General features: G+C 41.3%; 1 protein-coding gene across 1 annotated transcript; it reads left to right on the top strand.

Moving 5' to 3' along the window:
* The first annotated feature begins 1,950 nt into the window (after positions 1–1,950).
* GGH (gamma-glutamyl hydrolase) lies at positions 1,951–21,047 on the top strand. Its single transcript, XM_075705259.1, has 9 exons — positions 1,951–2,096; positions 2,626–2,740; positions 4,021–4,071; positions 7,252–7,336; positions 10,987–11,125; positions 12,169–12,275; positions 12,377–12,467; positions 15,756–15,893; positions 19,062–21,047. The coding sequence occupies exons 1-9, from the start codon at positions 1,967–1,969 to the stop codon at positions 19,181–19,183; spliced, it is 978 nt and encodes a 325-aa protein (XP_075561374.1). The 5' UTR covers positions 1,951–1,966; the 3' UTR covers positions 19,184–21,047.
* Positions 21,048–23,899: the final 2,852 nt, after the last annotated feature.

Here is a 23,899-nt window from a genome sequence, read left to right as displayed (position 1 = left end):
TACACACTGCCCGAGACTTTAACTGCTCGGACCACGGTCCCTTTGCAGCGGGCAGCTCCACTGAGCTGACGGGGGCCCCTTTTCGACTCCCCACACACTCACTCGCTCGCTCTCGGGCGCGTTCCCTCCCCTCAGGCTCGACCCTAGCTTTCCCCGAAGCAGAGTCTTCGACGCGACGTACGCCAGGAGGATTTATTGCGCGGTACAGTGGTAAATGACAGCTCAGGCTGGGTGCCTCCGGAGAGGGACCCTGAAAAATGAAATCCCTGGGCAATTATACCCTCACAATTTAAGTTCTCCTGCCCTCACTTGATGGTTCGGTCCAATAGCAATATTTGGGTCTGGGGTCCTCTTGTTCCTTATTGCATCCTTTGTCTCCAGGCGAGACATTCCTTCTCTTATCTTAGTGGGTACAGCTTCTGCTAAGGGTTGCGGCTACCTTATCTTTCTGGTTTGCACTCGTTTCAGGGCCTTCTTCCATGTAGCTCAGTAGGAGTTCAGCACACAATCAGCGCACCCAGGTGAAAGTTCACAGTCTGCAGCCCAAGGCTTTAATGGGCCTTGCTACTAATGCTATGTGTTAGTCCCTGTTTGAGCTAGGTAGTGCCTTCTGCAACACCGGCTGCAAAATTCTTTCAAAGCTGGCAAGGACTTTGAATTTTTTTTTTTTCCTTCCAATTCCCTCGTTTCCTCAAGTGCATTTTTTATTCTTCTCTTTCAGGGTATCTTTGATATAGAGCCTAAATTTAAAGAAACGTTTTTCAGATACACTTTCATATATTCATATATTTCATATATCTTTCTTCTTCTCAGATTGGACTATTTTGTGATATAAAAGTGCCTTAAATAGAGGAGTTCAGTGAAGTGCTAATTCTTCTTTATAAGAAAATAAACTAAGTAGTCAGGCATCTGGCAATTCTTCAAGTGTGTAACTCAAGTTCCAAATCATTTACGAACTGGAGAACGGAAGCTATTGTCTTAATTTTACGCTCCTTCGATCTTAATCCTTGAATGTAAACTGCATAAAGGAATGAACTGTGTTTCAGTGAACAGGAAAATTCAGACTTTTCCTATGAAACAAATCTCTAATCATTGCTGGTTTATGTAGCGGAGACTTCATTTGATTGCCTATGTATATGCACATGGATAAAATTAGCTGGTTTTTTTAATCTTCATTTGGACTACACCAGCTCTATGAATATAAAGTCCTGAATGTCTTAAAAAATATCCTGAATCTATTATTAAATGGTAATGTGTTTGCATAACACAACAGTTAGAGCACTGAGTGCAGTTATTTTTTCATGAACTGTTAATTATTTTTTAATGTTTACATGCTATATAGAAGGTAGGAACTCTAGGTAAGGGAGAATTGCAGTTGCTGCTAATAAGGACGCAAGATAATTTGGACATTCGCATAACGAACGGAAGAGGTATTGGTACGATGGGCGGTGGTATGGCAGCTTTGAGCTGCAGAGTCAACAAAGCACAAAAGTAAAAATCTCTAAGTGCATTATTCTTTAAGAATATCAGGAGTGCCTCTGGAAAAAAAAAGTAAGTTGCTGTTAAATGATGCAAATATAATTTACTACTGACTGTAAGCACAATGTAATGCACAACATTTTTTAATTTTTTACATGTTAACGTCGTTATTTGAATAAAACTTTTCTAGTCGAACCAGCCTCGTCCGTCACTTTTTAGTGTTACAAGCGTTACTTTTCCTGAGGATTTGAAGAGGGGCCTCGGCAGGACCGAGGCCGTCTCCTCCCGCCGGGCGCAGGCCGCAGGCGGCGGTCCGGAGCGCCCCGCCGCCGGAACTACATTTCCCAGCGTGCCCCGCGCCAGGCGGAGCCCCCCGCTGGCCCCGCCGCCGGAACTACACATCCCGGCGTGCCCCGCGGCAGGTGGGCGGGGCGCTGAGCGGAGCGGTCACTTCTGCCGGTTCTGTCGGGCAGCGGGCGACGGGGCCATGGGGCGCATCGCGGGGCTTCCTCCCGTCCCGGCTACCGTCCTCCTCCTGCTTGTGCTCTGCTGCGCCGCCTCAGCCTCCTTGGTGCTGCGCGGCCGTCCGTCGGAGGGCAACGAGAGGCCCATCGTTGGTAAGGGGCGGCAGCCGCGGGGCGGGGGTGGCGGCGGTCCCTCAGCGCCCGGCGGCCGGTCCCCGGGGATTAGCCGGGGATTACCGGCCGGCCCAGGGGGCCACGGCGGCCGAGGGCTGGCTCGCACCCTGCCCTCGCCCTCCCCGGGCAGGGAACGGCTCCCACAGCCGCCATGAAACCCTGCCGGTTTCTGTGTGGGGTGAGAGGTCTCCTGAAGAGAACGTTTGGTTAACGCTTTTATAAATAGTGTCACGCTATGCATGCTGTGTTTAAAAATCTTAAAATAGCAATAACTTATTTAAGAGAAGTTGTAGTACGAAATAGTTAAAGCAGGGAAGCTGAGCCTTAGTCACATAATGTGTTTACTGGGCATCGTAATTGATGCCCCATTGTCTCAGCGTTTGTAATTCCTTCAGGCAGTAAATGTCACGCTGTGACATGGCATGTAGGAAATCGGAGTTTAATTTTTCTTCCGGTGCATAGTGTTGGCTGTTTGTGTAGCGCTAACTTTCTTTCTTGGACCCTTCAGGGATATTGTCACAGGAATGTCACTCTAAGAAGTTCCAAAGATTTGGAAGTTCTTATATTGCAGCTTCATACGTGAAGTTTTTGGAATCTGCCGGTGCCCGAGTTGTGCCAATAAGGTACATTTTTATGTCCTTACAAGTGGGTAATAATTGTTTAATGTAAGGTTATCATCTTAGAGGCACAGAAAGCAATTGTGCTGCTTTTCTGAGTGTTCAGAGCTCCTCAAAGACTATTTTAATGCCACCATTTGCAGGGTGTTTTAGAAATCAGAATAAAAGCAAACTGGAACATGTAATTTTTAATATTGATTCTTATGATAACAACCTTTCTTTGAAAAATACTATTTTTTTACCTGTAAAATTACCTTCCATAGTTTGTATCCATGGTTTTTGAAGTTGGCTAACATGTAGTGCCCCACAAACACACATAGATATCTGGATACATATATACATACTATCTTTTGTCACATTCTGTAGTCCTAGAATTCAAGTAATGGAGGAAGGCTATTGGTAGTCCTTGAAGAGACCAAAGTCCAGTTCTGCTCAAACCATGGGTCACTGACTCCATGTGTTCTAGTATTTTGGTTGTTGGGTAAAAAGTAGCAGAGTAGTAAACAAACTGACAACGCTTCATAGCCAACAGTTAACTATAAAATAGTAAAATCAGATATTAAAATTATAATTGTCAGAAGTTAAAAACAATATGAATGCAGCTGTAGAAAATCACAGTAGGGTGTATCTACACAGTCCAATAAGAGTGCTGGTTAAGTGCCTGAATTAGAAGCCAGTGCTCCTCACGCAACTGGTGGAGCTTTCAAAATGGTTGCTGACCAGAAGCTTCATTGATGAATGGAGGCTTCTAATTCTGGCAACTAAGTTAGATGCAACAAAGCTGGATGCTTTGAATGTACCCAGTGTATCGGTTCTGCGTAAGTGTAGCCATCGTACCGTGGTTTGCTGATGTTTTGCTGATGCTGAGGTCTTTCTCATCCTTTCACCTCTCAACTATATCTTTTCTGAAGAATGGGTGTGACCCACTGTTTGCAGCTCTGCCCTTCTTGGAGTCAATTGGAAACCGGAGTTGCCAGTCTGCAGGAAATAATAACCATGCCATTCATGTAAATGTTAAATTTAACAAGTATCTGCAAAGGGGTCTCAGAGTACCTAATCCTAAACTATACCTGATAGGCTTCTATTTTCAGTCTTGTGGATTCTCAGACTCTACTGAGCTGTTTCAAGTGAAATGTTTCATTTGATTTGAGACTATTTTATTCTGTTTAAAGCATGCTTTCTATGTATTTTCTGTGTCCCATGTTTCTGTTCAATAACAATGATATTTTTGTGGTTAAATATGTGTATTTCATATGTGTTCTGTAACTATTTTCTTGGTGTTTCAGATTAAATCTTTCAGATGAAGAATATGATAAAATATTCCACTCTATTAATGGGTAAGTTTTGAGCACTGATTTTCTGTTGAAAGACATGCTAGTTCTGGTTTTGAGCTCTTCCAATTTCTGAAGAACACTGCCTTTCTACTCTCTTGAGAGATTGTGCTGAGTGCTGCAGACATGTAAATACGTTCTCAGAGAGCACTATTTCATCCGATGTCTGTCTGCTGCCTTTTCTTCCTTGAGGAGCATATGTCAGATAATCTGCAACAGTGCCAAGGCTGATCTTGGCGTTCTCTTGTGCTTGTCTGCAGGCAGATAGAAGTGGCATTATAGTGGTTAAGAGTTTTACAAGTGAAATAGCTTGCTTCTTCTTTGTTAATTTTTTCCTCTTCCTCATTTGAGTGATCACCTTAATTTTGATATTTAATAGCACTTGCTGGGTATTTCATCCCTGTTCCTACCCTTTCTTCCCTCTTCCAGTCCTCTCCATATCTCCTCTGTCATAAAAGTTTCTGATTTCCAGTCTCTTCTACCCTTTTCTTTTTGGGTGCTTTCTCTCTTGCTACTTGAACGGCCCATCTTGCCTGTTGGGATTCTGTGGCTTAGGTCTTTGTTAGACAAACATTCTAACTTTTCAGCTGACCTATGGCAACTGTCCACCCATGTGTTCTTCCTCCATTTTAAATGTAGGATAACGTGACCTAATTTAACACATTTTAATTGTGGACTAAGCAAGGCAAAACCTGTTATGTTTGCCTTGTGCTAAAAGTGCGCTTTAGAAGAGTTAAATCAGCTAATGCTACACTTCACAGGGTTGATTGTATGTGAGCCTGTAGCATATGATTGGGCCACTTGTAGTCATCAGCTGAGCATCTTAAACCGTTAATATTTTTGTTAAGCTTATGCATATACTAGAATATTAATCAACATGTGTAGAACTTGCAGATTTAGGTCTGTGGCTGTCTGGGGAGTGCATTGTTCTCTTATGCTCCACGGCATGCCCTGTGCATTAACACGTGGGTCTTTACAGTCCTGTGGTATATAAGATAACGACACTTTTCTCCTCGCGACTCCTCATGTTGGAGACAAAATGAATCATTTCATCCCTTTCTCATGGCTGCCAGCCTGTCTTTGGTTGCCAGAAGGACTTTCACCGATGGGGTCTCCTGTTCTTTCTACCTCACCACCTACCTCAGTGCAGGGTGTTAGGCAAGTAGATCCAATTCCCTTATCCTTCTGTCTTTGCAGTGGCTGGTAGTTGGGTTTGTGCTATGTAGGTGGGTAAGGATGGTCTGTATTTCCTATTGTTGCCCTCCACTGTCAGCTAATGGTTTCCACAGCATAGATGTGTGTAAATACCAAATAAGACCTATGGAGGGAAGGACTTTCCATTCTGTGGAAACTTAGAATAAGGAAGAGTGTATTGATCTTTCATGTTGTGAGAGCTTAGCTCCAGGTTCTTTGCAGTTGGAAATCATTTATTATTAAACACCACCTTCTTAGAATCATGAAATTTACTACAGTAGAGACAGAATTTTATGAATATAGCATTTGAAATTTACAGTGAGCATCATCAGCTCTAATCAGTTAGAGATACTGGAATACAGGTAGCTGCATTTCAATCTGGTTATGACAATGTCAAGCCATTACCATTGCTACTTAATGGGTTACTCCCTTTTTGCATTAGCAGAAATGACAGTTGTTTTTCCTAATTAGTATTGGCCAGTTTTGGGGTTGAACAAAAGGAACAGGTTAGTGAATTTTCTACCACTTCCAGGTAAGGATCACCCTATTTGTCTAACTAGATCTCTGTAGAAATCTGTAGTCTGGCCTGTTTTGAAAATACCTTCAGCTGTATTCCTTTTGTATATTTGCTCTGGAGAGTAATCTGATTTATATTTTTGTGAATACTGCTCTACTTTTCCACCAAATACTTTGTGGCTTTTGCATGATCCTGTGCATCATTCACCTTAAAATAAACCTGGTCATGATGGTTTAAATGCACAATTGCTCTGCAAATGCTTGGGATCATTTGAGATGTTAGTTGTTTCTAGCTCCTTTAGTATCTCACTGATACAGGTTGCCATTTCCAGAGCACATGCAGAGGAAATCCTTCAGCCATTTTGGTAAAAGATCAGCAACTGATGGATGTGGCTTGAGTAAGTCCAGTTAGGGTTCTGCTGCAGTGGGTTAGGCAACACTTGCATACTCAGTTCTGTCAGTTCTCCTGGTACTGTTCCAGTTACAGCCAGAAGAGACTTCCTTTGTTTCGCATTACTGTCTCTGATGGTACGTGATTACTTTCCGTGTCATCATGTGTACATGTGAAATCTCTGCTGGACTGTACCGAGTCCTTTTCTTTTGTGGTGTTGGGTGTGGGGAACTACACAGAGAATTGCCATTGCTGATTTTTTTCTTTTTTCTTTATTGTGGTGGAAAAAGATTCTACGCTATTTCTTTGAAATTGTCTCTGAGATTGCTTTGTCTTCTTTGGCTATGTTAGATCCTGTGCAACCAAAGGTTATGGCCAAACGTACTTTTTTTTCCTTTTTAATAAGAACTTTTTGATCTGTGTTGTCTGCAATAAGAAGGTCACTCTGCCAGGGCCACAATTCTTCTTTACTGAAATCGAACAAGATGAATTAAGATTGGGGCTGGGATTTTAAAGTGGCAGGGAGAGCCAGCTAAGAGTCAGGACAGGATTTGACAGTCAGGCAAACTGTCAAAAGGCACACAATCTTTTTGTATATCAGCTGAAATCTGTATGTTTTGTGTATTTTCTATTTACTCTCCTCCTTACGTTGCACTAGGCTTTGTCATTATTTTGTGTTAATAACTATTCTTCAGTAGAAGAACACTAAGATTTAGGATACGATTCAGTTAAAGACTAAGACACCTAAACTTAGATGTCTGCATGTATGCTAGCTGTCAAAACTCACATAATTAATAGAGTGCTAGTCAGTACAGCCAGTGGAGCCTATAGGGCTGTTCAGCCTACTGACCAGGTAGGTGTCTGCTGTAGAAAATGTATTCAAGCCTCCACTGACTTTTCTGACTAGATCCCTGCTGTCCATCAGGGAAGCTTAGATGCCTATCTATAGATTTCTGAAATGTAGATTGTAAATGTCTTAATCTAGACCTGAATCCTACCCTTAAAACCACTATGAGACCTGTCTCTGTGTACATTGTCCAGTTGGATCACTGTTGCTAATCAGATTCTTGGATGTTGCCTTTCAGGGTACTTTTGCCAGGAGGTGGTGCGGATCTTAGGACTTCAGAATATGCCAGGGTTGCTAAGATATTTTACCACAAGGCATTAGAGGTAATTTCTAAGGAACAGTCTGTTCTTGTTAATGTCATTCTTCAGAGATCAAAATGACAGGGAGGCTCATATTTTTGTAGTTTTCCATTGGCATCCAGTGTGTTAACTGTAAGCCTGATAATAAGTAGCTCATTGCTGGCTTCTGCGTAAAGAATCATTTCATAGCTTAAGATTCAGAATCCCGACACCCTCTCCTGTCATATGTTTTGTCATGGTCTTAAACTCCCAAGTTCTTCAGGTGAGAACAGTATCATTTATTCATTTTACCTGGAGCTTTATGGCTGTGTGGAACTTGCAGTAAAGTAACAATAATTCCTTCCAAAAGCCCAGAATATCCATTGACATTAAATGTTGAATAAAGATATACATACATGTTATCATTTGTAGAAATCTTGACTGAAGTTTAGATTCAGAAGGAATTCTAGAGACACTCTTAAATAAACCAATTTACAATAATATAACATTAAGGCCTCCCTTCACATATATGTTACAGCTAGTGAAACACCTTTATTCTCACTTATCTGTAAGTAGATTTAAATATATCTTTGGTGGTGCAGATGAGGGATCTACATTAGCACGTTAATAGCATTTTACCTATTTCTTTGCATTGGTAACTGTAAATATAGCAGATTTTTAAAATAAACACTAGCTTAATTTTATAACATGAAAAAAGGTGAGAAGAACACATGAAAGGTTATTTTTTTTTTTTAATATTCATATGATCATTAGCTTTATTAAGAAAAGATTGAATTTCTAGGAAAGTTGTTTCTTTCAAAGAATGTCAGGAAGGCTCTAAATCCACATTGAAGATTTAATTCTTTTAGAGCATAAGAGGTGGGGTTTGTTTGTTTTTTTTCAGATAGTAGTCATCACATTTTGAAGTAAAATTTGCATTGTGGAAAGGCAGGGAGATTCACTGAGCTTCATATACAATCTGTATGATTTGTTAAGGATCTTCTGTATTCAGATTGAACAAAAATGTAAATTTTCCTTCTTTTTTCCTCTTTACTGGCTTTATTTTATTTTCAGCTAACGTTGATTGAAATTGTCACAGAAGTCATACTTTGGAAAACTTTGCCCGATTCTAGAGGCAGTTCTGAGTAGTACTTAAACTGTTAACATGGTAGAAGCGTTCACTGGCAGTGAGGAATTCCTCTTCTACCCTTGCTGCCCGGTTTCCAACAGCAGGCAAGGAAAGCACAGGCAGTGACATTCACAGGACCAGTCAGCTGCTGCAATTCAGTAATTAAGCTTGCTACTCTTCAGTCCCCATGACACAATGTTATTCTTTTGTCTGTCTTCATTCCTGGTGATTGCTAGTCCGTTGCCTTAAACTTGAATCTTGCAAAGACTATCTCACTTTTATGTGAGACAATCTTGTGTGTCTCTTTGAAACTACTCACTGTGTGAAGTGCAGCCTGTGTCTTGGTGTTCAGTACTAGGGCGAGGGTTTCTCATGGTTTTCAGTACTATTACGAAATTTTATTGACATTTCACAATGATTAACTGAATTGCATATGTCATAGTTTTATCATCAGAGAGGCAGGTTTATTAGATGGTATGTGTACTTCAGGTGAGTGAAGAGGCAGAAAATAATTTTCAGTTCATTGTAGGTAACCCTTCTAAGTCGGGGTTTTTCTCTGTACTATTTGTGATGATTGCATGTTTTGATTTTCATCTTTTAAGACTTAATTAGCACTATAAAATATTGGTAGTTTTACTAATGTAATGTAAGCTACAATAGTCAAGTATATTAGCAGATACAGAATTGACTGAATTTTATGTTTTTTTTTAAAACATATGAGGGCTCCTTTTCATTTTCAAATGTTCACAATGAGAAATTACTTGGTCTGGCTCTGCTTTAATATGAGTAGAGGATGTGAAATCTAATCCCCATCCAAGTCAATAGAATTTTACCAGCTAGGCAAAAACCTAAATGAAATACTGTTTTCCAGCTTTTAATTCAGTTTTGAAAATGTGATGTCTTGGGTGTTGTTTAATATATGCTTAGCCTGTGGACTAATATATATTTAAAAAAAAAAGTGTGGGGGGGGTTGTTACAAAATGTTTACAGTTCAGTTGTAATTGTCCTTAAACTGTGGTCTATTTTTTGCCTTTAGTGGTTGTTGTGGTTTAGCCCGTGTTGACAACCAATCACCAGAGCTGCTCGCTCGCCCTCCCTCCCCGGTGGGATCGGGGAGAGAATCGGAAGGGCAAAAGTAAGAAAACTTGTGGGTTGAGATAAGAACAGTTTAGTAATTGAAATAATAATAATAATTGTAATAAAAATTGTAATGAAAAGGAGAACAATGAAAGAGAGAGAAACAAAACCCAGGAAAAACAAGTGATGCAACCGTTCACCACCAGCTGACCAACGCCCAGCCCATTCCCAAGCAGTGATCCCTGCCCCCCGGCCAACTCCCCGGGGGGCCCATACGGGGATTGAACCTGCAACCTTGGCGTTATCACCACCAAGTTTTATTCCTCACTTACATGAAAGAGAGACAGTGGAGTTCCAAGTCCTGTGTCTAGCCATTCATGATGGGTGGTCATGAAGACTCTGCAGTACTAGTAGCCTTCTTTCTGTAAATCTTCCGTGTTTTGCTCTGAGAAGTAGTTATATGGGCTTTTATTACCATACTATCACTAATGCAGTAAGGTAACATTTTTATTCTAAGCCTGTAATTTCAGCTTTCTCAAAAAGGGCTTTTGACCAGCAGCTCTTCGGGGGGGAGTGTAGTATGCATAACTTAAAAATATTTAGAAACAAGTTAAGAAAGACTACTCGGATTTCACAGAAATGAGAGTTCTGAAACATCCCAGTCTCTAACATGCACTTACTATCAGGAATAAACCATATAAAAATGCAACTTTCCTCTGTGTGTATGCACTGTGCTTAGTTAAGTGACAGGAAGCTAGTTGTGTTCTCTTTTTGCTTTCCATATCCCCTTTTTGCTTGCTTCTCTTGTTTTTGCACTTACCTGCCAAGTTTTATTCTTTTGAAAATGATTGTCACTTTATTATGTTGCTTAAACTCACAATTTGTCTTTCTGGAACACAGGTGCAAACCTGCTAGTTAAACAAGCATAAAAGTATGTCACTTAAGACCGTAGCCATGCTAGTAATAGGATTTATGTTTTATTAATACAGATTGGTGGGCACAGGTGTATGGACGTTGCAAAGGGCCCTTGCTATGTGACCATAATGCACTTCATATAAAAGTATGAATTGTAATGAATAGGCTTTCCCTCAAAATGGTGACAGATTGGTTTATGTCCCTTCTTATGATTACCTTTTTTATAGCAATGGTGCCTTTTTGTTGTTTCTGTTTAGGCTGCTCTCAACATTACTTACTTGTAGAACAGAACAGTCAAATTAATATCAACATTAGGCTCAGTTTACTGCTTCAGCAGACATGTGTATATCCCCTAGTCTTCATAATTTAGGAGAAAAACTAAGCAAGTCTGTGTTTGTTTCAATTGTAATTGAGCTGTTACAACTCCTCTGGTAGCAATTTGTACTACTGTAGTAGCTTTACTTCTCACCTGCGCAAGAGAAAGTGAAAAGAGTGGGAAGTTCTCTTCAGTCTTCTTTCTGTAAATCTTCAGTACTTTTTCCTTATGTTGTTGCTTTTTCTTTTTATTTTGAAGGCTAACGATAAAGGAGATTATTTCCCAGTATGGGGAACATGTCTTGGACACGAAGAGCTTACGTATCTCACAAGTGGCGAACTTTTACTTGTTAATACCAAGACACAAGGTTTTGCACTCCCTCTGAACTTTACCTCAGGTGAAAAATCTATTACATCTCATGTCTGAGTTTTGCTGAGAGGTGTTGTGTTTTGTTTGTGATAAATATGCAGGGGTGAATGTTTGGGAGATTTCTGATTATTATCTTGTTAAATTATTTCTTATTAAGATGCCATGACTGTTTTTATAAAGTCAGTGCAACTTTATTGCTTCAAAAGCAGAGATGTGAGCACAAGCCATTTGAAAGCAACAGCAGTCAGCAAAAACCACAATTCATAAAATCATAGAATGTTTTGGGTTGGAAGGGACCTTTAGAGTTCATCTAGCCCAACCCCCTGCAGTGAGCAGGGACAGCTTTAACCAGATCAGGTTGCTCAGAGCCCCGTCCAACCTGACCTTGAATGTTGCCAGGGATGGGGCCTCCACTACCTCTCAGTTGTGGCTCTTTGAGTCTTTTGATAATTTGGACCTACAAAAATAATGTGGGTTCAGGTCCCTTTTTGTTACTGAGTTGAACAAAATTCATGGGTCCAAAACCTATCAAACTTGGAGAGCAGGTGATTTTAAATTTTCAAATTGCATCTTTCCTAATGATGAATATTAGCATTGCTGTCCCACTTGTACAGTATTGAAATCAGAGAGATCTCCTAAGATAGAGCTGTGCCACTCAGCAACACTGGTAAAATGTGGCCTCTGTTGATACTTTATCCTTTAATTTGTGAGTAATCTATTTGCGGACCATGTAGCATTCACAAACTCTGTCATTTATGCTCATTGTGAATGGAAAGGTCACTGAAATGAGTGGCAAAGAATGATGTTTAATTTTAGTGAGAACTTAGGTAGCAAAGTTGGGTCCTCTCTGGGTCAGGACTGGAGGACTGTGGTAAGAGCTTATTAGAATCCTGTTGCAGTTATTTCACTGATTTTCCTTGCACTGTATTTTACAGTCATAAAGTTACACTACAGAAAAAAGTTTACTTTAATGCAGTATTTTATTAAACTTGTTTCCTGTTCAGTCTTAGTCCATCTGTTAGCAGCTTGGGTAATGGACAATATCCTTTTTTTGATTTTTCTTTGTAATAGCTGCAAAAGACAGTAGATTATTCAAGAATTTCCCTGATGATGTCTTACATGCACTTGGTACTGAGCCAGTGACATCAAACTTTCATATGTGGAGCCTCTCCATGGAGGTATTTGATCCTTGTATTTCCTGAATATAAACGCATTTGCTCTGTTAAAACTAGAAATAAATAAGCAAATAACACATCTTTCTGCCCCTCCCTTATCACAGAATTTCACAAAGAATGAAAAGCTTCATAACTTCTATAAAGTTCTGACCACTAACACCGCTGATGAAGTGGAGTTTATATCTACCATGGAAGGTAGGGAAATGAGTTTCCTTTGTGAACGGTGACTGTAACAAACTAGTTCTTTAGAGGTGTTGTGTCATTGATGTTAATTTGTACTGCAAGCTTAGAATCATAGAATCGTTTAGGTTGGAAAAGACCTTTAAGATTGTCCAGTCCAACCATTAACCTACACTACCAAGTCTACTCTAAGCCAATCAAGGGTAGACTAGACTAAACCATGTCCTGAAGTGCCACATCTACCCGTTTTTTGAACGCTTCCAGGGATGGTGACTCCACCACCTCTCTGGGCAGCCTGTTCCAATTCTTGACCACCCTTTCCATGAAGAAATTTTTCCTAATATCCAATCTAAACCTCCCCCGACACAGCTTAAGCCCATTTCCTCTCGTCCTATTGCTAACTACATGGGAGAAGAGACCAACACCCACCTCACTACAACCTCCTTTCAGGCAGTTGTAGAGAGCGATAAGGTCTCCCCTCAGCCTCCTCTTCTCCAGGCTAAACAATCCCAGTTCCCTCAGCCGCTCCTCATAAGGCCTGTGCTCCAGACCCTTCACCAGCCTTGTTGCCCTTCTCTGAACATGCTCCATCACCTCAATGTCTTTCTTGTAGTGAGGGGCCCAAAACTGGACACAGTATTCCAGGTGCGGACTTACCAGCGCCGAGTACAGGGGAACAATCGCCTCCCTGCTCCTGCTGGCCACACTGTTCCCTATACAAGCCAGGATGCTGTTGGCTGTCTTGGCCACCTGGGCACACTGCTGGCTCATGTTCAGCCAGCTGTCAACCAACACCCCCAGGTCCTTTTCTGCCAGGCAGCTTTCCAGCCACTCTTCCCCAAGCCTGTAGCATTGCACGGGGTTGTTGTGACCCAAGTGCAGGACCCGGCACTTGGCCTTGTTAAACCTCATCCAGTTCGCCTCGGCCCATCGGTCCAGCCTGTCCAGGTCCCTCTGCAGGGCCGTCCTACCCTCCAGCAGATCGACACTCCCACCCAGTTTGGTGTCATCTGCAAACTTACTGAGGGTGCACTCAACCCCCTCATCCAGATAGTTGATAAGACTGGCCCCAAAAGTGAGCCCTGGGGAACACCACTTGTGACCGGTTGCCAACTGGACTTAACTCCATTTACAACTACTCTCTGGGCTTGGCCACCCAACCAGTTTTTTACCCAGTGAAGACTACGCCCATCCAAGCCATGAGGTGCCAGCTTTCCAAGGAGAATATTGTGGGAGACGGTGTCAAAAGCTTTGCTAAAGTCCAGGTAAATGACATCCACAGCCTTTCCATCATCTACCAGGCGGGTCACCAGGTCATAAAAGGAGATCAGGTTGGTCAAGCAGGACCTGCTTTTCATGAACCCATGCTGGCTGGGCCTGATCCCCTGGTTGACCTGCACTTGCCTGTTGAGTTCACTCAAGATGAACCTCTCCATAATCTTTCCCGGCACTGAGGTCAGGCTGACAGTCCTGTAGTTCCCCGGGTCCTCCTTCCGGCCCTTCTTGTAGATGGGCGTCACATTCGCAAGCCTCCAGTCATCAGGGACCTCCCCTGTTAACCAGGACTGCTGATAGATGATGGAAAGCGGCTTGGCAAGCTCCTCTGCCAGCTCCCTCAGTACTCTCGGGTGGATCTCATCTGGCCCCATAGACTTGTGAGCATCCAGGTGGCATAGCAGGTCATTAACTGCTTCCTCCTGGACTATGAGGGCTCTGTTCTGGTCCCCATCCCTATCCTCTTGCTCAAGGGCCTGAGTACCCTGGGGATGACCGGTCTGGCTGTTAAACACAGAGGCAAAGAAGGCGTTAAGTACCTCAGCCTTTTCCTTGTCCTCAATGACAATGTTCCCCCCCCCCCGCATCCAGCAAAGGATGGAGATCCTCCTTGGCTCTCCTTTTATTGCTAATGTACTTGTAAAAGCATTTTTTATTATCTTTTACAGCATTGGCCAGATTGAGTTCTAGCTGGGCTTTTGCCTTTCTAATTTCCTCCCTGCAGGACCTAACAAGATCCCTGTACTCCTCCTGAGTTGCCCACCCCTTCTTCCAAAGGCGGTAGACTCTCCTTTTTTCCCTGAGTCCCTGCAAAAGCTCCCTATTCAGCCAGGCAACTCCCTATTCAGCCAGGCTTGCTATTAGAATAGCAGGGCGAGCATCAGCCCTGTTGGTGCTCTAGCTGTGAGGAACATACTCTGTTTGGAGGGATATTTTATCTTTTGAGAACATATTTGTGAGCCTAATTACTTCTCTCACCTGCTGTTGTCCTTCCAGATATGCTGTTAACTCTTTAGCACTGGAATATTCGAGTACTGTGATGTGAAGTGTACAGCACTCACCTGTAGTAGTTTAATCCCTCTGCAGTGCAATGTGCCTCAGTTGCACCTTGCTTTCTGTCTGTCTGCTTATGCTTGCATTCCTGTGATGCTGTTAACTGTATGGGAAGAACAATTCGGGGTACTGAGGTAACAGCAACATCCCTCATTACTTTAGCAGCATTACTGGTAATCGCCCTCCTCCAAAAGCCTTTTGCATTACTTATCTTGTGGTGTTTATGTTTTGCACCAGGCTTGCTCAGCTCAGGAAACAAGTTAGCTCTTCAGGGAGTGGTTTATCTTGATCAGTGCACTGCTAGCAGCTCTACAGTAAGGCCCAGCTGTCGGCCCATGCGATTCTTCTGTATGGCATGCTGGCTGTCCTCCAGAAAAGAATAGCAGTTTGATCAGAAAACCTGATTAGGCTAATGACAGACATCTCCCGTGCCTGCAAGCGGTTTATCACAGAGCAGTCATCAGCTGATGTGCTGCTGTTCTCTGTAAGAGAGTTAAGGACTGGCTTCCCCATGCATGTATTGGGCCTGGCACAGAGCAGATGGGAGCTATCCCTGAACTGATTGGGCCTTCAAGGATCTCCTAAGGCTTGGATCTGTCTCATGGAGCTGCCAGGGATATGCTGTGCAGCTGTGAATATTGTATGTTCAGTTTTGAGACTTACGCACTTGTAACATTATTTTTTAGAGTGTGTGTATATATATGTGTATATATATAAATTCTGAAATGTATAATCAAAAAAGTGATGCACAAAAATCTTCTTGCATGGAGTGAGACCCTTCTTTTACAATATCAGGTTTTTTACCTTAATTTCTACTATGACTTTAACAGAGTTTCAACTTGCCGTTTAAGCTTTTGTGAAACTGTTGATAAGTGAGGTATTTTTGTAGCTTATCCTTTGAGTTTCTTTTGCAGTAAGACTAAAAACATAATTCTTAAGGCATAGACCTTGCTTATGTGTCTTGTTGTGTTGCAGCATACAAATATCCAATTTATGGCGTCCAATGGCATCCAGAGAAAAATCCTTTTGAGTGGAAGAATTCACCAGGCATTCCACATTCCCCATCAGCTGTCAGAGCAGCATATTATATAGCTGACTTCTTCATTAATGAAGGTAAAATGTTTATTATCTATAAATGTAATTTTTTATAGTGAAGCATTAGTGAAAATCTTTGAAGATGACACCTCTTTTTCAGCTGTCAAAGTTCAGTACCTCTTACTGCTTTCTGAGAAGATTACTCTGCAAGCTTTATAGGCTTATAAAAAACACAAGGGATACTAGAAATAGAATGGCTTAGTAAAAGTGACATCAAAAGGCTGGGCATTCCACAAACTCTTTTCAGTAGACTGGCCTAAAAGCATTGTTTGTGCTGTGACTTTCTACCATTTCGAAAGATCACTGCAACATTTTAGCTTCCCTTGCACAAAGACAGTAAAATAAAAAAAAAAATACTCCTTTCATAATTCCAGAGGTTTCTTCAGTTCCAAACTGAGTTGCAGTCATTCAATGTATTCTCAGTTTTGCTTGCAAAATATATTCACCAAGATTATAAAGATTGCTTGGGCAGTATATGGATGTATCAAAGGGGTGCAATATGGTGCCCAATAGGTACATGCTATAGACAGCACAGGAAGTTTTTGAATTTTACAGAGCTTCTAATTTGTTTGTTTATACCCTAAGAAGCTGGAAGTAACTAATGTGTAAAATTTTGATAATTTATGACACTTCTCGTCTTTTTGCTCTAAATAAGCAGCATATAAATACAGGAGTATTTGAAGGGATCAAACTTAACTTTATTCACTTATTTACTAAACCATTCTGCTGAAATATCATTTTCAAATTTTAAATTGACTATTTGTGAAACTGTCTTACCTGATCGATTTGGACTATGAAGAACATAGTCAATAACCTAATTGAGTTTGGTCTCTAGATTTGATCTCTACTCAAAACAGGCATGTAATTGGAGGAAGCAGACAGTGATTTAAAGAAATGTAACTTGTACTGACCTGGTCAGTGAGAGAGTAGAAGTAAAAGTTGTGTTTTGTACAAGTTCAAGGCTCTTTTTTGCATAATGTAGTCCTACTCCCCTTTGTGAAAAGGTAGCAAAATCATGTAAAACTCCTTGTCAGTATCCATAAGCTTCCAGTATTTTAAGAATTTTGATGGGGTACTTACAGGAGACTAAGACAAAAATAAAGGGGAAAATTGGAGAAAGTATAGTATGAGTCTGTTTTTTCTTTTGTAGTCTAATACTAGAATGCAGCATGTTTTCTAGTTCTGTTTGCTATGTTCTCTAATATCTGTCTGCACGCTGTACTACAGGCAGAAGTAAGCTTGCTCAGGCCATTATCCAAGTAAATGTGGCAAAATAAGTGTCAACTCTACTTGTAAGTCCTGTTGAGACACAGCACATGTGAGTTCTTTTATATATGTATACACATATAATGAGCTTGTGCGTAGTACCACACAGATGTGTCACTAGCTTTTGGATCTGTTGACCTTCAATTCTAATACAGCAAATTTGTGTCTACCCCCACCTCATATACCAAATTACAAGTTATCCTTCATTACCTCCCTAATCTGTATACAGCTGCTCCTACTGAGTATTTCATATCATAATGCTGCAATGAGTAATTGATGTTTTTAACTAATGTAGGGCAGAATGTCTTCCCTAACTTTGAAAATAAACCACACAGTGAAAAATGTAAAGTGTTTTCAGCTGGCAAAAATATACTCATCTATGATCACTTAATAACTAAACCCTTCTCCTGAAATATCATTTTCATATCCATCCATCATTAATTTTAACTTGTGTAGAGTTGCCGACATGATAAATCAGACAAGGATTCAGTTTTTGTTGTCCTCACCAGCACAGTCAATGCTAACACTGCAGCTTTCAGTAGGCTGATACTCTGATGCATTTCTTTCAGTATTACAAGTACTGGCATCTCTGGTAGATACTACCAGTATCTCATGGATAAATATTTTTGTACAGTCTTGGTTTTAAATTAATAATTATTACTGGGGAGGGAGAAATATAAAATATGCTGTAACCAGCTTGCTGAAGATGTATCTTCAGTTATTCACAGACAAGTTACTGTAATTCCATTTGCTGTCATGCTACACGGAATAACTAACTTTGCCAAGAAAGATAGTGTCAAGGAGGTATGGCAGGTTGATGCTGGCTGGACGCCAGGTGCCCACCAAAGCTGCTCTATCACTCCCCAGCTGGACAGGGGAGAGAAAATACAACAAAAGGCTTGTTGGTCAAAATAGGGACAGGGAGATCACTCAGAAGTTAGTCACAGGCAAAACAGACTTGACTCGGGGAAATCAGTTTAATTTATTACCAATCAAAATCAGAGTAGGATAATGAGAAGATAAAAACCAAATCTTAAAACATCTTCCCCCCACCCCTCCCTTCTTCCCAGGCTCAACTTTACACCCAAGTTCCCTACCTCCTTGCCCCCAAGTAGCGCAAGGGAGCAGGGAATGGGGGTTGCAGTCAGTTCATCGCACGTTGTCTCTGCAGCTCCTTCCTCCTCAGGGGAGGACTCCTCACACTCTTCCCCTGCTCTGGTGTGGGGTCCCTCCCACAGGAGTCAGTCCTCCACGAACTTCTCCAATGTGAGTCCTTCCTATGGGCTACTGTTCTTCACGAACTGCTCCAGCGTGGGTCCCTTCCATGTGGTGCAGTCCTTCAGGAGCAGACTGCTCCAGCGTGGGTCCCCCACAGGGTCACAAGTCCTGCCAGGAGCCTGCTCCAGCACGGATTTCCCATGGTGTCACAGCCTTCTTCAGGCATCCACCTGCTCCGGCGTGGGGTCCTCCACGGGCTGTAGGTGGATATCTGCTCCTTTATAGCCTGCAGGGGCACAGCCTGCCTCACCATGGTCTTCACCACGGGCTGCAGGGGAATCTCTGCTCCGGCGCCTGCAGCACCGCCTCCCCCTCCTTCTTCACTGACCTTGGTGTCTGCAGAGTCGATCCTCTCACATATTCTCACTCCTCTCCCTGGCTGCAATTGCGCAGCAACTTTTTTGCCCTTCTGAAATATGTTATCCCAGAAACGCTACCGTCGTTGCTGATTGGCTTGGCCTTGGCCAGCGGTGGGTCCATCTTGCAGCCGGCTGGCATTGGCTCTGTCGGACATCGGGAAAGTTTCTAGCAGCTTCTCACAGAAGCCACCCCTGTAGCCCCCCTGCTACCAAAACCTTGCCATGCAAACCCAATACAGGAGGCTAACAGTAAAGTGATCTGTACTTTTACAATGTTTTACAGCCCGCAAGAGCCTGCACCATTTCCGCAGTGAAGATGAAGAAACAAAAGAATTGATTTATAATTACACTGCAATTTATACAGGAACATTTTCTTCATTTCAGCAAGTCTATTTTTTTGATTGAGTATCGTGTCAAAGGTGCAGTGTTGCTATTTATAAATGGAATTATTTGCCAGCATTGCGTAATTAAGCTGATATAGTGCACTGCACATGACAGAAAGCCAGAACAGTTCTCTTCTTTACAATGATTTATCCTGTGTTTCTTCTGCACTGTTGGACCATTAATATAAAAATTTACATTCAATAACATAATAATTGTCTTGGATCACACTTTAAGGCAAGCTACAGAAAAATGCATTTTTATTCCAGGGAAGAGGTCTTGATTATGCTTATAAACTTGGAAGTAGTCACATTTAGTACAAGGAAAACATTGTATGCATATATTTTAAAATGTGAGAGTTATCTTTGTAAAATGTTGTGGACTATGATGGTACTAGAGGCTTAGATGCATTGCTTAGTAAAATCCTATCCTTTTCAAATGATTTAACACATGAGACTCTTGGGTTTGTTGTAAATATGTGTATGTAACCATGTTCTTGACAGGGACTATTTTGTCATTTGACAAGTGGACCAAAATAGTGAGGAGGCATGATAGCAAAGAGATATTTTTGCCTAAAAAGCACGTTATATCCCATTTGTGAAACTGTTTTTCTTGTACATTCAGTGTTGTTTGGAGTGCTTATACCTTGTGAGGCCTACATAAATATGAGGATGCAGCGTAAACTAGGCATTGCAAATATCGGGTAAAATAAGTTTGGAGGGCATAGTTAAGCGCTGATTCCACTTTCTGTTCTTTTCAAATTCAGTTTTATATATCCTCCAAGAATTTGTTTGAGAGTAACTGGAGGGAGCAGACAGATAGAAGATGCAGACATCCATTTCTTTGTATTTAAAAGAATGTAAACCTAACTTTTTCTTTACATAGTCTGACTTTTCCTGTAGCTGCTGGGTAGAATTCTCACTTCGAGTCAAGAGGTAGTTTGCCATTAACTTAGTAAAGATAGTTGTTTCTTTCTGTCTTGTTGGATAGTTTAATGCAGCTAGAATTCAAACAGCAGATGAATGTATATGAGAAACCTATTAACGGTGACATAATGTGATAATAGCAGTTTCATTCAATACACTGTGATCCCTTTTTTCTTTTTTTTTTCTTTGCTTTGCTGCACATTTAGTGAAAATTTTGTTCAGTGATTTTGTGTGGTGTCCAAAAAGGAACTAAGATGAGACAATCAGATATAACTCTCCTCTATTGCACAGCTTCAAAACTCTTAACATCAACAGGGATTTGGAGTTTATGAAGAATTCAGGTTTATACCTCAGCTCTGTTTTGTAGTACCTTATACTCTCAAGTACCATATCTGAATAAAGCTGGTACGTTTCTCAGGTTTTTCAAGTAAAAAACTCTCTAACTTGTTCTTTATCTTGAAACAACTGCGTAAGAGAATGTGAAATGCATCAGTTGAAAAACTGTAAGGAAACATTAACTGTAACTACCAGAAAGACACTACCAGGTAATAACAAGCTTAAACATGTGATATTGCAGGTTATTTCTACATTTGTCGTGTCAGCCAAATTCAGTAAATGGACCTTGTTTTAAATATAGGTGACTTTATTATACTGACTGTATTAGCTAACTCCTGAGTCAAACCAAGTGTAAAAAGAGGATTATGCTCTACAGTTGCACGTAAATGTAGCAGCTAAGATACTTACAAACCAAGTCCAGTCTTCTATGTCTTTTTCAGGCTGCGTTCTTTGGAATAGCTCTAAGAATTTGCTTAAGTAAGGAGGGTAGGATTTAGCCTTAAAAACAGGGACCAGTCTTGCAAGTGAAATGTCTGTTAACTGCAATGGTAGTAATTAGTTCCTAAATGTGTAACTACAAGGAATGTTGTGTGTCTTTCCTTTATATCCTTTATCTTGTAAAGCTTTATTTGATGGTATCCATGATTTTTCTGTGATACGTGAAATAAACTTCTAATCAAGCAGATGTGTATTTTTGTTCTCTTTTAGATACAATGGATAAAGCATTAATAGTCATTGTCTTTTTATTTCCACCTCTGACAGTCACAAATCAGGAGACTGCTGTAACCTCTGTCCACTTGTTATGGTCATCTCAGCAAGTCAGGGTCAGGGTAAGCGAGATCGAATACCCAGCACAGGCATACCTACAGTGCAGGTCAGGCAGGGACGCATGCCCAGGGGCTGAGCTTAAATGCACTTAAATGTGGCTTCTGAGCCAAGGGACAGAAGCTTTCAACAAGGCTGCCCACAGCTTTCTCATGCAGCCTTTTCACAACAGGCTCATCCCAGGTGTAGAGTGTCAGAGCTCACTTGCACATGGGCAGCCAAACCCCTATGAAGGTGGGAGGGGGTTGCAGAACTGGTGGGCACTCTCAGGGCTCTGAGAGTGGTAAGCAAAGCAACTGCTGTCTGCAATGTTCAGTGAAATGAGAACTGCTGTCTGTTCCTTTTATATATGTTTATATATATGCTGAACTCAGCAAGTTCTCCTCCAGTCAGAAGCACGCTATCGGAACCCAGAACTGGCTAGCGCTCACCCAACAGAGGGTTTAAAAATTTGTTTTAAAGAAGTTTCAGTAGACCTCTGCTCTAAGTGATTTACAATATGGTTTTTCATTGCTCAGACAGAACTTACAACATAGTTTTTAGGATTAATTCTGGTGAGAGGGAAAAAAGCAGCCTGTGGCCATACTCTCAGCTTATTCAGAGTATGCCTTGTCAGCCTTATCATCTTACTTGCTGCTGCATGGGAAAAACATCCACTGATCAGCAAGGTAACCCTGTATGTCTTGCAGATTACATTAAGTCATCTTTCAGAAGGAAAAGTTTGAAATGGTTTTCTCTTTGTACTGTTCTGCTTTTACCACTAGATGGCCTACAAGAACCAGTATTTCGTGCAATTTTGTTCTCGGGTGTGGTGGTGTCTCAAAAGTTTAAAGTGCTGTGTTGAATAGGATATTTACTGTACTGTGGTATTTACTTATGTACTAGGGTATTTGGGATGTGGGGGAAGAAAAAGGGAGTAGGCAAAGACTGGAATACTTACTGGCATAGCTGGCCAGATTGGCAGGATTGCAGGAGAGAAACAGGGAGTACCTGAGTGTAGATTAATTCAGCTGGGATTAAATCTTGATTCTGGTGAATATTTAAAACATTTTAGCATTAGCTGGAGGTGACTGGCATAACATCCCTATTTTCAGGTGGTTGTTCTTCCCCTATAGCTACAGAATGTCTCTTGCTTCCTTTTTCTATAAATCTGAAATTGGCTCATGCAAAACAAGACAGCTTAGATGGGAAGAACTGAGAATCTGAGTTTACAAAAGCTTTGCCTGGGAGGCAGGAAAGACCAGCTTGAATTCCTTCAGGTGAGGAAGAAATTGCAAGGAAGAAACATCCTGAGTAACTGTTCTACATACAGAGTTAAAGAGTAAGAGGAAAAGCCTAACCCACAAGGTGCTTTGGGGGGGTGGGGAGGGAACCAAAACAATCCACCCAAAACCCCACCACTTCAGGGCTGACCAGCTATGCAAAATTCCCTAGCAAGGTCGTGAATACAAAGCAGAGATTAGTGCCCAAGCAGATCATGACCCTATTCCTGCTTCAGTGCTGACTATCTTATTTCTGTGCTATTTTTCAACCTTTTTCACTTCATCATCAGTGCCACCTTATTCATTGCTATGGATGGCACTCAGCAAAAAGATATTGAAAGCTAGACTACGGTATTTCTGATCAGGTTTCCATAAAAATTAGTGGCCTGTTAGGGATGTGGTGGTTCTTTTTTTGGAACAGTGAGGGAAGTATGGGGACAGTTTGAACAACCAGGAAGAACACTAATGAATAGTTTCCCAGTTGTGTGTTATCCCTGCATTGCCCTTATGAGGCAGGGGTCCTGAGAGGAGAGAAATAGCTGTGTGTGTGATCAGACAGCTGAAGGCTGTGTGCCAAGGCATACTCAAGTATGTTTGGGTTTGAGGTGCGAGGCTGTACACAAGATTTCACAGTCACCTTTATTGCAGTAATTAATTTTTTATTTTATTTTATCTGGGGTTGTTTTGGGTTTTTTTTTTTCTTTCTGTGCAGGTCACTTGTATGTATGCAGTGGTGGTGGTGTCAGAAAAGCTATGGGAGTTAGCTAGTGTTCAAGTCCCATTAAGGTTTCTAAATGTCTGTTCAAATTATTTTGGTTTGAATACTTACATGGAAGACAGATTGACAGATACTGTGAGATGATTGATTACCTTCCCTTGTCAGCCTTGTGTCTTTCCACAGGGTAGGCCTTTTTCCTAATCCAGTGCTTATTTATAGGGCAAATAGTGAGGAATATCCTGTCCAGGACCACCTGTTGATCAGGATACTATTCCAGCTTTCATCACTTTCTCATAATGTTTATATCTGTTTCATAATGTAAGCAGTATGTTTTAAGCGCCAGCTTTCTCTGTGAGTTCTTACATAACCAAAAAAAAATAGTCCAGACCATCTAAAAACAGCTGTCACTATTTGAAAGAGCAGTTGAATAAGGCATTTGATCCAAATTTCGGCAAAAACCCTCAAATTCTCTTCTTTGTGATTCTCAGAAATGTAGTGAACAAACACCCCTTGCAAACAAGCTTTCTGTAAATGAAAAGCAAAAAGCAAACAAAACAAAAGGCTGAAGGGAGTCAATTCTAGCAATTGTTGCTTCTGATCGTCAAAGCAATTGGGTTGAGTACTATTAGCCTGGGACTATGTACCTCCCAAGCTTCCTTTGATGATCTAGACT

The sequence above is a fragment of the Pelecanus crispus genome, chromosome 2 (assembly GCF_030463565.1).
Source record: "Pelecanus crispus isolate bPelCri1 chromosome 2, bPelCri1.pri, whole genome shotgun sequence".
NCBI classification, from domain to species: domain Eukaryota; kingdom Metazoa; phylum Chordata; class Aves; order Pelecaniformes; family Pelecanidae; genus Pelecanus; species Pelecanus crispus.
Note: the sequence above shows the minus strand (reverse complement) of the source record. Positions and strands in the feature narration are given on the sequence as shown.